Source organism: Amia ocellicauda, chromosome 22, assembly GCF_036373705.1.
Source record: "Amia ocellicauda isolate fAmiCal2 chromosome 22, fAmiCal2.hap1, whole genome shotgun sequence".
Taxonomy (NCBI): Eukaryota; Metazoa; Chordata; class Actinopteri; order Amiiformes; family Amiidae; genus Amia; species Amia ocellicauda.
Genome location: NC_089871.1, coordinates 5,880,716 through 5,895,406, shown reverse-complemented (window position 1 = coordinate 5,895,406; position 14,691 = coordinate 5,880,716). Strand labels below are relative to the sequence as shown.

At 41.5% G+C, this 14,691-nt stretch overlaps 1 protein-coding gene across 2 annotated transcripts in view; it reads right to left on the bottom strand.

Annotated features, from left to right (window-relative positions):
* srrm3 (serine/arginine repetitive matrix 3) overlaps nt 1-14,691 on the bottom strand; it is a 97,522-nt gene that overhangs the window by 49,462 nt on the left and 33,369 nt on the right. For both annotated transcript variants that reach the window (XM_066695287.1, XM_066695288.1), the window contains exon 2: nt 4,003-4,241. In XM_066695287.1, the coding sequence (XP_066551384.1) occupies nt 4,003-4,217 (215 nt within the window). In that variant the 5' untranslated portion in view covers nt 4,218-4,241. The remainder of the gene's footprint in view (nt 1-4,002; nt 4,242-14,691) is intronic.

Sequence of the window (14,691 nt, the reverse complement as noted above, 5' to 3'; positions counted from 1 at the left end):
AAAAACACTTGTCTGTTATCCCAGCCTCTGAGAAATGTGTTCCTGACTTCACAGCCCTGAAAATAACCCCCCTCCCCCAGCATCAAGTCTATCAACTACCCAGAGTGGATATACAAAGAGCAAAATACACTGTAGTGATTTGGGAAAACACCAAGCCTTGCATGTGCAGTGTCTCCACAGCTCCTCATGGCTAGCTTTTACATGGCTAGGCCAGCAAGAGTCTTGTTTTTTATTTATTTTAAATTCTATTTTATGAAGCATTTTATACGGTTTGAAATTTAAATAAATATCCAGCATTCACTTTTTTTGCATGACATTAAAACCAAATGCAGTTCTGTGTTTTCTAGGCCAACGCTTGAGCAGATCATGACAAATTGGGACATAGGAGGCTGTGAAAATGCCAGCATGGTTATTAAATTGACACACATGTATAACACGGCTGCAGCACTGCTGTCTCAATGTGTCTTCACAGTGACTTCCAGAAGAGTGTCCTCATGCCCTGCGTCAGGACAGTACACAGCGATCACTGTCTGACCATTGTTTTGATTAGACAACAAGAAAATAAATACATTGAAAATAAATAAGACTGACCACACATAAACAAGCATGTATAAAGTGAAAATCCATAGACATAGCATCCCAATTAATGTAGAATAAATTTGTCAAATAATGACTTAAAATGGATGACATCCAAGTTGTTTTTCTGTCCTATTTTTAAAATGTTTTTCTGACCCCTTGAAAAACGCTTTTCCTCCCTTGGGTAAACATCTTTCACGAATGGTAAAGGACTTGCATTGTGCAGAGTAAGCTATAATTATGTACCCAGTCATTAATGCACAATTACTGTTCTACATGACATCCATTTAGTTCAATACCCTACATCTCCTTTGCACACTGAAGCAGACACGCCCGCTTGTGGATTTCCTTCCTATGGCTGCGGCACGAGTCACTGCTGAAACACTGGAGTAATGCTTCATACGCAAAGTGGAAGGCATTGTTGAGTCAGACACAATGGGCTTTTAACCAGCATTGTAAAGCTATTGTATTAATCAAACTGCCCTTCTCCCTTCTCTCATTGGTGTCCAATTAACCTGCATGCAGTAGCGCTTGTCAAATGGAGGAAAACAGGACTGCATTCTTCTCCTGGTTCCTTATCTCCCTCTGCCTTTTGTTTACATACCTACCATTTGTTCTGTGTCTGTTATTTGTTGTCTATACTCTATTAAAAGAAAACATCGACTATAAGAATATCCTCCATTGTAAGTGTAACAATGGATACATGATTACCCAACAATCCCATAAGGAATTACAGTTTCACTGGGGTAACTGAAGAAAGAATGCCAGAACTAATGCAGCAGAGCTTTCAACCAGAGGACCGACACAGCTTGGCAAAGACACAGCACACAATACTGCTGCTCAGTCAGACAATGCAAAGAGAAACTTTAGGATGAAAAGGGAGGCCAAGTGAAATCCCAGCTGCTCCAGGCTTTTGGACCCATCGTGCACTCTCAGCGGATCATGTGTTTCATAGATGACCTCATCGCTTTCTTACAAAAAGTCTGTTTTTCCAAAGCAAGTGGATTCCCCTGTAGGATACATGTGGGATTTTTTTTCCTTTCTGCTGCACAATTATGTAGGGCACGTCCTGCTGAACATAAAGAACAGAATGCTGCTCCCGACTGCTTTTTGCCATATTTAGTATTTTCTCTCGTGACCTATCTAATAAAATCTAAGCCCGTCGAAGATACATGCACTGGTTACAATCTGCATAACCAGGCCGTAAATCAGACAGCCACCGGGGATGGGAGAGCTAAGAAGGAGATTCCTTTAATTGCCACCGCCTTTTAATTGGCTCCCTGTGAGAAGCTATCACACGCCGTCGACAATTAATCTCAGTTTTTTTCCAGCAGGGGGGCTGCGACTTGGCTCTCTCCCTAATTTCTCACTAGCCCTCATTTTGTGTTGTGTGTTAGTTATTAACTCGGCTAAAATGAAAAGGCACCAACCATTTAATTACATCTGATGCCTTTTCTCCACTTCCATTTCATCTCAGGCTTTGCATCGAGCAAGAGGCCGCAGAAAACAGGGTCTACAGAGAGAGACGGGCGGTCCAGATTAAAACAATATGCTCCAATATATCCAGGCAACGTACCCAATGTATTGTCACGTAGGTAAATTCAAGTGCTATGTCCTCCTTCACCGAATTTTCAGCATCTTCCTGGACACAGCTGCTGAACTGAGAGATATGCTTTGTACTCATAAATGAAAAGGATTGGAAAGCAAAATGCTATCATACTTGATATTCAACTGGCTGTATAGCAATCAAGTGTGCATAACTAATCCTGCATGTTAGATAGGGGGGACTTGCCCTGCTATCTCCGACTGGGAAGCACATGGAACAGCAACAGAGCCCAGATGCCAATCCACTAATTCCGTTCACCCGACAGTCGCACGGCAGGCCCTGAATTAAACAGGAGTGGATGCTTAGCCAAGTAAAACGGTACTGTGTTGCCAATTTCCTTACCATGTCAGGAGGATGTATAGGACAGAGCCAATATTAAAAGCAAAGTCCCTTTCCGATCCCTACTCTTGAGCTTTTGTTGTAATAAAAAGTTTCCCTAGATTGCTCTAGAATTATAATAATACTAATACTAAGAAGTATGGGCAGAGAGGTTTCTAATGTTCTGAGAGCTTGTTATGCGAATGCAACCTTAACTCGACATGCTAGGTGAAAAATGTTGCAGCAGACGACGCAGAACCTTCAAACAGATTGCGCCTCAGCCGTTCCCTCCAGATGTGTGGTAGATAGCAGGAAGATTTATTGCTACTTACAGTTTTGACGCCTGGCAAGGAGCCTTAGAACTGGTCTGCCGATATATCAAGTTGTATAAAGGCATCCTAATGTACCAAATCAGGAGTTACCAGGGACAACAAGAAAGAGGTCAAGGGCACGTGATGGAATCGCTTCATTTCCAAACTTCCAGATTTTCAAAGTAAGATATTCAAACTCCCAGTGAAATGTCATAAAGTGTTGTTCAGAAATGGCGTTCAAATTATTTCTGATGAGTTCCATCGATATGGAAATATGCGTTTTTAAATATCAGAGTCCTATTACCTGTTACAAACCCGATGGATTTACATTCCCTTCATTGACTGTGTCATTATTTTTCTTTTTTTCGAGCTTGGTAAATTCTCAGGCATTAAAAACATGTAAAATCAATTAAAGAACTGTATTTATTTTTAAATGACAAGGAAAAGGGTTTTGAGAAGGAAATAATCCTCAGCGGAATAGGCAAAGAAGCAATTCACGAGACTGAATATGAAATGACAAATGTGTGCTATCTACATTTTTTATCTTTAATTTCGTATGGAGAAGCATCTCGATTTGATTGCTCTAATGTATTTCAAACAAAAAAGCAATGCATTTAGATTGATGTGTTATCTGCTTGGAATAAATAAAAATAACGTTACATTCATGCTCTGCTTGGAGGCCTGGCTGTGTTTCTGAGGAGCAGAGCTGCAGAAACTCTGCTCTTTAGGGCTTCGGAGCCTTTTACATTTTGATTCATCCACTCTAAGTTCTCAATTGCTATATCAAACTAATTATTTGGATAATTAGGCAAACATTATTAAAAAAAATTGTCTGATGATTTAAATATACCTCTACATTCTAACCCTCAAGGACCACATGTACCTGTGAGAGCCGGGCTCTGCTGAAATATGTTTGATAAAAACTCGGGCAAAGCCTGATGTTTTAGTAATGCTACATACTGGTATGTGAACTGTTTTACTTTATTTCGATACCTCAAAACATTTCTGTTTCTAAAGAAAGACAAAAAGGCTGGCGAGCATTTTTAAATTAAATCAATGTGTGGTGAAATGTTCAGTCATTCAGAATTATTTATACTGACATTTGCGGTTTAAAGTTTTATGTAAATCCCCCACTGGCACGAACACATGACTCTCTCCAGAAAGAAAGATATGAGAGAGAAGGAAGCTCACCCCTGCTCTTCCATCATTTCCTGCAGCTCCATGCATTTCAGCTCCACCCTCCTCTTGCGCTCGTGGTCCAGAATCTCCCGGTGGGCTTTCTTCACTAGCAATGGCTCCGTCTTCCTGGTCTCGTCGTCAGATTTGGGCCTGGCGGCGGACGCTCCTGGCTGGGGGAACCCATTGGCGCTCTCCTGAGGAGAGGGCACCCTCGCCCCATCGTACATGGCCGCAGCCTGGCTTCCAGCACCCTGTGGAACAAAACAACCGGGGGTCAGAAGAGGTCCAGTCCACAGGCGAGAGTGAGCAGAGAGAGCAGAGAGAGAGAGAGGGAGAGAGAGGGGGGCGGGGTGCAGGGCCTCACCGGCTGCACTAATCAGCTCTGCTAAATTCAATCTGACAGTTTAATGGAGGAAAAACGCTATTCTAATCTGCTTCCCAGCATGTCCGTGAGTGCTGTGCTGTCCGCGGCTCTGGCACTCGGCTGCCTCCCTGCTTTTCCTCTCATTAAAAAGACCAAATGAAAAAAATAAAAATAAAAAAGGTGAGAAGTCTATTGCCTTTAACAGTTGAACCTGCAAGACTCGAGCTGCCCACACTGGCCTTTTCCCACACTGGGTCACACCTTGACTTTAGGGCTCAAGGAAGTCTTGGCCAGGACCGAGGTTTCCGATTAGTATTCCTGAGATTGTATTTTAATTTTGAATTGTGTACTACTGTGAAAAGTGTGCATGATAGAGAGATAGTTCTGCTATCAGAGTAATTTTGTGTTCCCGGCAAATGTCCAGCTGCATTATTGGCAGGGTTGCATCAGCGTTGAGCACTAAAGGCCTGAGTAATATTGTTTGATAACTCATTCCTGAATTACTTTCATGTGGATCAGATGTGTACTGTACATTAGTGCACTGGTGAAAAGGACTCGAGGCAATTCACTGGGAGTCCAATGATTCATAAATACAGGACTATATATTTATTCAGGTCTGATAAAAATGCTTCTAATTATGAGAATGACGTGAATCATCACACATTTGTACAAACACTGGAGAGAGGAAGTGGTATCTTTATTTGAACTGTACATAAAAACATGATTATACTTAAAAAGGGGAATAAATTAGTTAATAGAATAACTGCTCCTGATGCTGTTAAAAAAAGTAAACACCCACCAATAACCTAGTATGTAAAGTGAAAGAGTTGTGAGTATATATGCCTCCACTCACACATGCATATATTATATAGACATGTTTGAGATATCTATTATAAAGCATCCTCAAAAAGCAGGTTCTGGTTTAGGCAACAATCGCTGAAACACACGGAAAGCCCCCCCCCGCCTCTACGTGACTGATGAAGATTAATTGAACAGCGATGTCCGGAGCTGAGCTCGAGATGCAGATATGCTTACGAGATTCTGCCGTAGCAAGAAGAAGCTGCGGAAGTAATGGGGTCATCGTTCATGGGTATGCCAGAGCCCGAAATTAATGACGTTGTGGTGATGCTCGGGAAAAATTTAGTTCTGGGTCAGCCAGCCACCCCAGCACTTTCGGACAGAATTGGATGTTTTGTAAATATTATATTTTGATGTTGCACAACAGCCAAAGCCAGGTTAGGCAAATGAGAATAGCTCATTGCTGTGGTAGGATGTAGTTATATATCAGTCTACTGGGGGGTGAAGGCCTCTCTGCCAACCACCTTCAAAAGTTAATGGTGTGGGTTTCTATGTATCCCCACAAAAAAGGCAAATAAAGATGGCTGAAATAGCGGATAGCTGAGTCTCAAAAGTGGGAACCCCCACCACCACCAACTTGACAAATCATAGACTGCAATAAAAACATCAGCATTTATATTATGCAGATGTGACAAGACTTGGATATTCCGTTCTGTTCTTAAGGGGATGGGGAGCTTTCTGCTTCACATGCAAAATAAGTGAATCGTTTAATTATCCCCTTTAATAAAGTCATCACATGAAGAAAAGGCTTGTCAGATCACAGATAAGGTACCCGAATAAGTAGTTAATTGCTGTATTTTCATTCTATGGGGAGAGAAGGTTATCTGAAGCTATTAGACATAAATTAGGCAGAAAGGCAAACTTTTACTTTCCCTTAAGTAATAGATTTCAAAAGCACATGATACAGAGATACAGTGACCTGCCTACTTAGCGTTGCTTATTCTGAGATACTTTCATTCTGCTGTGGTAGGTAACAGGTGTTTAAGATCAAACATTTGGATTTCCTATTATCCCAAAGTTTCCCATTGAAGGGTAACCAAGTTGTAAACATTTAAAAACGTGCGGTTTCTGCTTTTCTACATTTAAAAATGGTTTGCAGAAGGAATAGTGACACAAACAGAATCAAAGACCATTTGCAAACCTTTCAGTTTCAGTTTGAGTGTTTACATTTAAGTTTATGATTGTGTGTGTGTTTGCACGTGCATATGAGAAGGAGTTCCTTATTTTTACAAGCGATTTGTCTTTTTCATTTCAAATCTCTACCAAGAAACACACAAGCAAATGGGCTGCCTCAGATGAACACATTAACTGAATACAATCATAATTATGCTAAACTTAGAATCTAACAACTAATGATGATCTTTAATACACGAAACCTGGCACATTTCCATCACACTTTAATTGTCCAGGATCCCACTGAGAACGGATTACAAGGACAGCTCTGAAGAATGGTCTGAAGAAAGTGGTGAAAAAAAAAGAAAATAATAGAAAGAGACTTAATCTTAATGCAGCTGAGGCTCAGATAATATCCTGCAAATATCACAGAGATTTTTAATTTGGCACTCAGGGAGCGCTGCAGTCTGTGACCTCTGCCCTTGTAATCATCAATGCCATTTCCTGCTTCCTGCGAGGGACGTGCTGCCCCATCAGAGATATTAGCACAGATCCATTCATTAAACACCTGCCCCGAGGGACGTGATTCATTGGTTCGTGCAGCATTAAAAGCAGGCCTCTATGTACAGTGCACCAGAAGATATATCAAACAACAAGGAGTTGGACAAAGCAGCTACACTAGTTACGACACTGGCTGAACTTTACTGGCGGCACTGAAAGGCTTATAAATCGATAGGGGGGCTCCACTAATTATATTGCTGAGCTCAGTGTACTCTGACCAGGAAATTACAAGCAGTAGAAACATGAAACACGAACCATTAAGATTCCCAGTAGGGTATGCACCCCAAAACCTACTCCACCCAGAGTAAGGATTGTGTTACACTGTGGGCTGATCTACAAGCCTTGATCATAAAATCCCATTAATGTTGGGAGTGCACGGATGTTTTGCATCTGAATTTATGGCTCCATTCTAGTCGGCTACTAAGCATTATTTTATGCCTGTAGTCTGTATACAGCCCAATTGGTGAGTAACATTCATCTCTCATAGTGTTGAAGAAACAGCAGTTTTCAATGCGGGGCCCAGCAGAGCGCCAGGGAGTGCTGTGTCGGCAGTATGCCCCGTTTTGAGCTAATCCCCCGAGAAGCCATTTCTGGAGTCTCTGACTGAGTAATTGCTCCAGATCTGCAGTTTGTTCTCTTCGCTTGGAGCTGCACACTGTTTCTGTCCCGCAGTTGTGTGCTGGGGCAGAGTTTTATTAGTTAACAAAAGAAAGAAGAAGAAGTACGTGCCAGTGACAGTGACAGTTACTTCACTAGCGCGGCCGTCGATTTTAAAGAGAATGGATTCCTTGTGTTTGCAAGCAATCAGGCCACTTTCTCTCGGCACTGCAGCACTTTTTTTTTTACAACTTTTGTTGTGCCAAATAAAGATTTCGTCACCATGGCAATGGGGTGCCTTTCTACGCAGATGAATTCAGGTTAAACAAACTGAAGGGCATTTTATCTTGTTTGCCCCCAACCCCCCACACTAGAAAAAAAGATCAGGTCAGTGTTTAAGAAAAAAATACTTCATATCACATGTTCACACAGCAGTGTTTGTCAATAAATCCCACGACACATAATCATAGACTGGCCACTTTTTTAACAACCTCCAAAATGTATAATTCAATAAGGGAACAATTAAAAACATACAAATAATAATGCATTATTAACAGGATATGAGGCGTTCCTGCTTTCACTGTGTGAAACTCTGTTTTATTAAAAGACCAACAAACTTAGCTGCAAGGATCTACAATTACATTGTCCCTATGCTCCACCAAACACTCCTCCTTAAAAAAACAACCACTCAAACTGATTTTAATTCAATTCCACCTAAAAGGATTCGCCATCTCTCGGGCCCAAATTTGCCAGATAAAATAATCAATCAAACAGACCGGGACTGCTTTCTAAGACGTCAAGCTTGCAGTTCTCAATGACACTAAAACTTCTCACAGCAGCCTCTGTAAATCATCCTCGCTCTTGTTTTTTTCTCAGACTCAACACCTCCAGAAGATCATCTTCCCTTCTGACCAAAGGAAACCCAACTGTTCATGTCTGTTTCACATTCTTTCTGTCCACCCCCAGACGTGGCGGCCGGAAGGTGGGCAGGCATGACCAGCTCATGCCATTTTCAATGCAACAAAATGATAGTTGATTTGATATACTGTTTTTGCCTTCTATCCCAAACCAGGTCTTGAATCATTAATCCACTTGGCTCACTAGCTCGACTCTTGTTAAACCCCAGATCTTCTGAGACGTGGTTCGAGGGAATCCGTTAAAGCCCCTCTTTTGCATTACCTTCCCTCAACACCAGGGGGCAGCCTCCACAATGCGAGGACCGAATCATGTGTTCATCTGTTACACGGTGACCTCAGAGAGAGCCCAAGTTATGTTTGCTTCTTTAACTCCTTTTAAATATAATTTCAGCTTGCCACATGATACCTATTCATACCTGCCACCTCAAATGGTTTTCTCCCACTGACATGACACGCTCCAACACTAATTTCAGAGATGACGTCACAGCGATGGCACTTCGATTTCCTGTGCTGGGCTCCAAGGCCTCCTTTGACATATTAAAGCACGTGGGTATAATAAAGATCGGGACCATATCAGAGGCCACTGAAATTTTCGCTTAGCTATTTAAGCACTAAATATACACCCACCTAAAGGATTATTAGGAACACCATACTAATACTGTGTTTGACCCCCTTTCGCCTTCAGAACTGCCTTAATTCTACGTGGCATTGAATCAACAAGGTGCTGAAAGCATTCTTTAGAAATGTTGGCCCATATTGATAGGATAGCATCTTGCAGTTGATGGAGATTTGTGGGATGCACATCCAGGGCACGAAGCTCCCGTTCCACCACATCCCAAAGATGCTCTATTGGGTTGAGATCTGGTGACTGTGGGGGCCAGTTTAGTACAGTGAACTCATTGTCATGTTCAAGAAACCAATTTGAAATGATTCGACCTTTGTGACATGGTGCATTATCCTGCTGGAAGTAGCCATCAGAGGATGGGTACGTGGTGGTCATAAAAGGATGGACATGGTCAGAAACAATGCTCAGGTAGGCCGTGGCATTTAAACGATGCCCAATTGGCACTAAGGGGCCTAAAGTGTGCCAAGAAAACATCCCCCACACCATTACACCACCACCACCAGCCTGCACAGTGGTAACAAGGCATGATGGATCCATGTTCTCATTCTGTTTACGCCAAATTCTGACTCTACCATCTGAATGTCTCAACAGAAATGGAGACTCATCAGACCAGGCAACATTTTTCCAGTCTTCAACTGTCCAATTTTGGTGAGCTTGTGCAAATTGTAGCCTCTTTTTCCTATTTGTAGTGGGGATGAGTGGTACCCGGTGGGGTCTTCTGCTGTTGTAGCCCATCCGCCTCAAGGTTGTACGTGTTGTGGCTTCACAAATGCTTTGCTGCATACCTCGGTTGTAACGAGTGGTTATTTCAGTCAAAGTTGCTCTTCTATCAGCTTGAATCAGTCGGCCCATTCTCCTCTGACCTCTAGCATCAACAAGGCATTTTCGCCCACAGGACTGCCGCATACTGGATGTTTTTCCCTTTTCACACCATTCTTTGTAAACCCTAGAAATGGTTGTGCGTGAAAATCCCAGTAACTGAGCAGATTGTGAAATACTCAGACCGGCCCGTCTGGCACCAACAACCATGCCACGCTCAAAATGGCTTAAATCACCTTTCTTTCCCATTCAGACATTCAGTTTGGAGTTCAGGAGATTGTCTTGACCAGGACCACACCCCTAAATGCATTGAAGCAACTGCCATGTGATTGGTTGGTTAGATAATTGCATTAATGAGAAACTGAACAGGTGTTCCTAATAATCCTTTAGGTGAGTGTACTTCACCAAGACAGACTTAAAGTTGATTTTTTAAAAGACAGTTCCATGTGGTGATTGTTTCAGTAAATTATGATATATAGAGAATATGAAAAGGGCAAGGTGAAAGGACATTTCTCTTACTTCTGATTAAATGACATTACCCACAAAAGAGAGATTTGAGGGCTGACCTTGAGGAAAACAAGAGAAAAAAAACAAGGACCTTGCCAGAGATTTTCATTTGTCTTTCACTGCCTCTTGCTGCTTCTGTGAAGAGACTTCCTGCTGTTTATGTTCTTCTTTCCAAGACTCCCAATGACACTGTTATTTCCCCTTGTATCACTACCCTCTCTCCTCAATCTGGGCACGTTTTGTATTTTGTTTGTGAGCTCGTTTATTTATTTCCCTCCTTCTGTACTCTGTTCCCCTTCTACTTAAAACCCAAGGCACATTTTTTTTTTCCAAGGGCAAGTATTTTTTATTCTACACATGGGGTCTCTCATTGGGATGTTTCAAAATTACAGGAAATAACCTTGTTCACAGGATGTAGAAAAAAAAGTGAAATACACAAATTTACAAAAAGTTTTTCATATCAATAATTCAAACATATCACTTAGCTTATTTTCCATACACTATTTATGTACAAATATCATGAATTGTTTACTTCATATTCTAATAAGCTGAAAACTGGACAATAGCCTTGCGAAAACTGCGAACATTTAAGCAGATCGAAAGAAGATGTCAACAGCTACGTTTTCCTTGGACAATAAATCAGTGCAAAAGGAGATCTTATGGAAGACAAATTTGGATACAATTGAACACTATTGAAAATAAATCTACCCATCTGCTCAAAGATTTGAAAAATGCATATTACCACTGCTCACCTATGGCTTTGAAAAATGGTCAATAGATGCAAAAATCACACACAAACAGAAAACAACACAAAAAAGCATGGAAAGATGTAAGCTTTTATTCCAAGTCTTGGCTTCAAATCAGCATTGAAAAAGATACATGTGAAAAACAGAAACACTTGCCTTCAGTAAAGCTATAATACCTTGAGTAAAATGGTCTTGCTTGGGCTGCAATAATCCCAGCAATAATCCCTTCCCTCTCTGAGGATGAAGACACTTTCAGCTACTGGTGGGCCCCACAGCTGGAACCCTCCAGAAGATTTCAATTGGATTATTATTTCTATCTTTTAAAAAGATTTTCAGACGCTAAAGGTCACTGCTTTCTACACACATTAAACAAGACACAAAATGAAAAACAAAATACAGTGACAGATGAAAAGCACTCCACGTGGTTCTCTTAAAAATCAAACCACACAACAAGCCTGGTACTTCCTTTATGGATACCTGATTGTGTTATTAGTATTTAGTATTAGTATTTTATGCCATTCTGCAGAAACTGAGCTCTTTGCAGCTACTTCACATAAAGGGGAAAATGGCATTCATTCCCCTGAAGATACCCCTCTCATCTCAGTCCATAAAACTAAAATCGTAAGTTCAGATCACAATAAACGGAGCATGAAATATAGCAAGCCCCAATGGGAATAAAGGACCAGTTGCAATTTCGCCCATACCCCGAATGATACAGAATGCAAATGGGGGACATTAAACTGTAATCTTGTGTAGTGAAAATTGACTTTCTTCAAAGCAAGCCCACAGCCTGCGCCGCCACATTTTTAACTGCCTGCAGAGTGTTTTTCACTCTTACAAATTAAATGTTTAACCTCAAGAGGTCCTACTTTGAAATCCATCTCCTGACAGTGCCAGAGAGGAGGAACGAAGAAAATGCAGCAGCCTTTTTATTTTTTCTGTGATGGTATTGACTGCCACCATCCTCCACAGTGAATTCATTCAAAGGAGAAATGAGCATACAAATGAGATTGAGGCGGGGGAAAGGGCAGTATGTGTAATCAAAGAGGAATTCACGATGTTACAACACTCTCTGATATGGAGGAATTTCTATACACAACAAATGTTTCAAAATAAACACACCCATCATCCAAAACTGCTAAACACATGGAGAATGGTTTAACACCACAGTGTTGCATGATATTGCACAATAACTCCAATCTGACGGTGTAGCACTTTCTGACATTACAACACACAGATTACGCAGTGCTTTTTGGCAGTCGTTCCTTCTCCACCGCCCAACAAAAAACAACTGAATTCATTCGAAATAGCAGCAAATCCTGTTTCGGGGAGAACATCCTGCTGTGAAGGATGTTCTGCAGCTATGCCACACTTTTTATCTTTGTTTAGCAACGACGGAGTTGAGAGGGAATTGTATTTCATTTTTTAATCTGGGTTGATGTGACCGCTGCCGTGGTGGATCTGGTTGCTGTGAAAGAGGCTGAGAAATGGCAAGCAAAGCCTTCAAAACGCATCACATACCATGGACCACATGGCTGCCTCAAAGACAACACATTTCTATGGCAGATAATCCGTGATGTACCAGAATCGGCAAAGCGGGTTAAACGTGTGTCTTAGACAGAGTAGCAGCCCTGCTTTGACCACAAAAACCCGACAAGCCAGATCCAACATTTAATAAAAGATTCAACACCTTCTAGGACTGACCGAGACAAACGCCCAGCTCATTTGAAAGTAAGTAGGAAGAGAGCTGATTTTAGCAACACGGCGCCCCACAGAAGCTGTAAGCTAATTGAGACTAAACGATTGCAGGCTTACAAACTGTGGCTGTGTTGCGTTACTTAACATCCATTTCCAGCCACTTCTCTGGTGTATTTCTGTCAACAGTTTTAGTGTTTAACCCGACTCGGCTCTCCACTGGTGCTTTATAAATCTCTCACTCCAGTCCACTGTCGTACTGCTTCAGGGGTTGAGAGGCACTTCAGTGACACACTTATCCTGATTTTACTAAAATTTCAGGGTCATCAGGTAATCAGCTCATTCTAAAGCAAGCCAGACTGAATTCTCCTTTTCATTAGCACTGCATTGGATTTCTTCATTTTCCCTCCATTTGTCTTAATTTATAAAATGGATTACAGACACGCATGCATTTATTTATTTATTTATCCCTGGGAGATGGGAGGAATTTCAGCCACGATTTAAAATATGCTTCATCGTCTCCAGAATAAATTTTGTCTACGAACAGCGCGTGAATAAGAAATGAAGACACAAGCCTGTGAGTCATTTCAGTGCTTTCCGTTCTTCGGTTATTGTGAATTATCTGCTGGAGGCACCGTTCGTTCTCTCAGCAGTTGCTTCTGCTGTTTGGTTGTATTAACGAGTCTCTCTGCCTGCTATCAGGAAGATTACTTTGGCAATCAGAGGACTGGACAACACCACGCACATCCTAAAACCAGGCCTGAAGGTCAGCACAGGTCCTCGCACCAAAACAGGGGACTCCTGCTCTACTTTCAAAGCATCAGATTAGCTTACCCTCAGGATCTATTCAATGTATGATTATTATTAAATATAACACAATAAAGTTATATTAAAGTTACAATCCCTTCCAAAATAATTTTACACTTAGAATCCCTGGGGATAAAATTATATATATATATATATATATATAGTTTCAATACTTGGTTGCAAATCCTTTGCAGTCAATGGCTGCCTGAAGTCTGGAACCCATAGACATCACCAGATGCTGGGTTTCTTCCCTGGTGATGTTCTGCCAGGCCTGTACTGCAGCTGTCTATATTCCTGTTTGTTCTTGGGGCGTTTTGCCTTCAGTTTTGCCTTAGAAATCAAAACAAATCAATCAGACAGATAGTAAAAACATTAGGTGTGGCCAAATCAACTATTTGGTACATTCTTAAAAATAAATAATGCACTGGGGAGCTCAGGAACACCAAAAGGCCCGGAAGACCACGGAAAACAACTGTGGTGGATGACAGAAGAATTCTTTCCCTGGTGAAGAAAAACCCCTTCACAACAGTTGGCCAGATCAAGAACACCCTCCAGGAGGTAGGCATATCTGTGTCAAAGTCAACAATCAAAAGAAGACTTCACCAGAGTAAATACAGAGGGTTTACCACAAGATGGAACAGGAAACAGGAAGACCAGATTAGAGTTTGCCAAAAAACATCTAAAGAACCCTGTACAGTTCTGGAACAATATCCTATGGACAGATGAGACAAAGATCAACTTGTACCAGAATGATGGGAAGAGTATGGAGGAGGGAAGGAACTGCTCATGATCTGAAGCATACCACCTCTGTGAAGCATGTTATGGCATGGGCATGTATGGCTGCCAAAGGAGGTGGTTCCCTTGTATTTATTGATGAAGTGACTGCTGACAAAAGCAGCAGGATGAATTCTGAAGTGTTTAGGGCTATATTACCTGTTCATATTCAGCCAAATGCTTAAAAACTCATTGGACAGCACTTCACAGTGCAGATGGACAATGACCTGAAGCATACTGTGAAAGCAAACCAACACTTTTTAAGGCGATGAAGTAGAATGTTCTGCAATGGCCAAGTCAGTCACCAGACCTGAATCC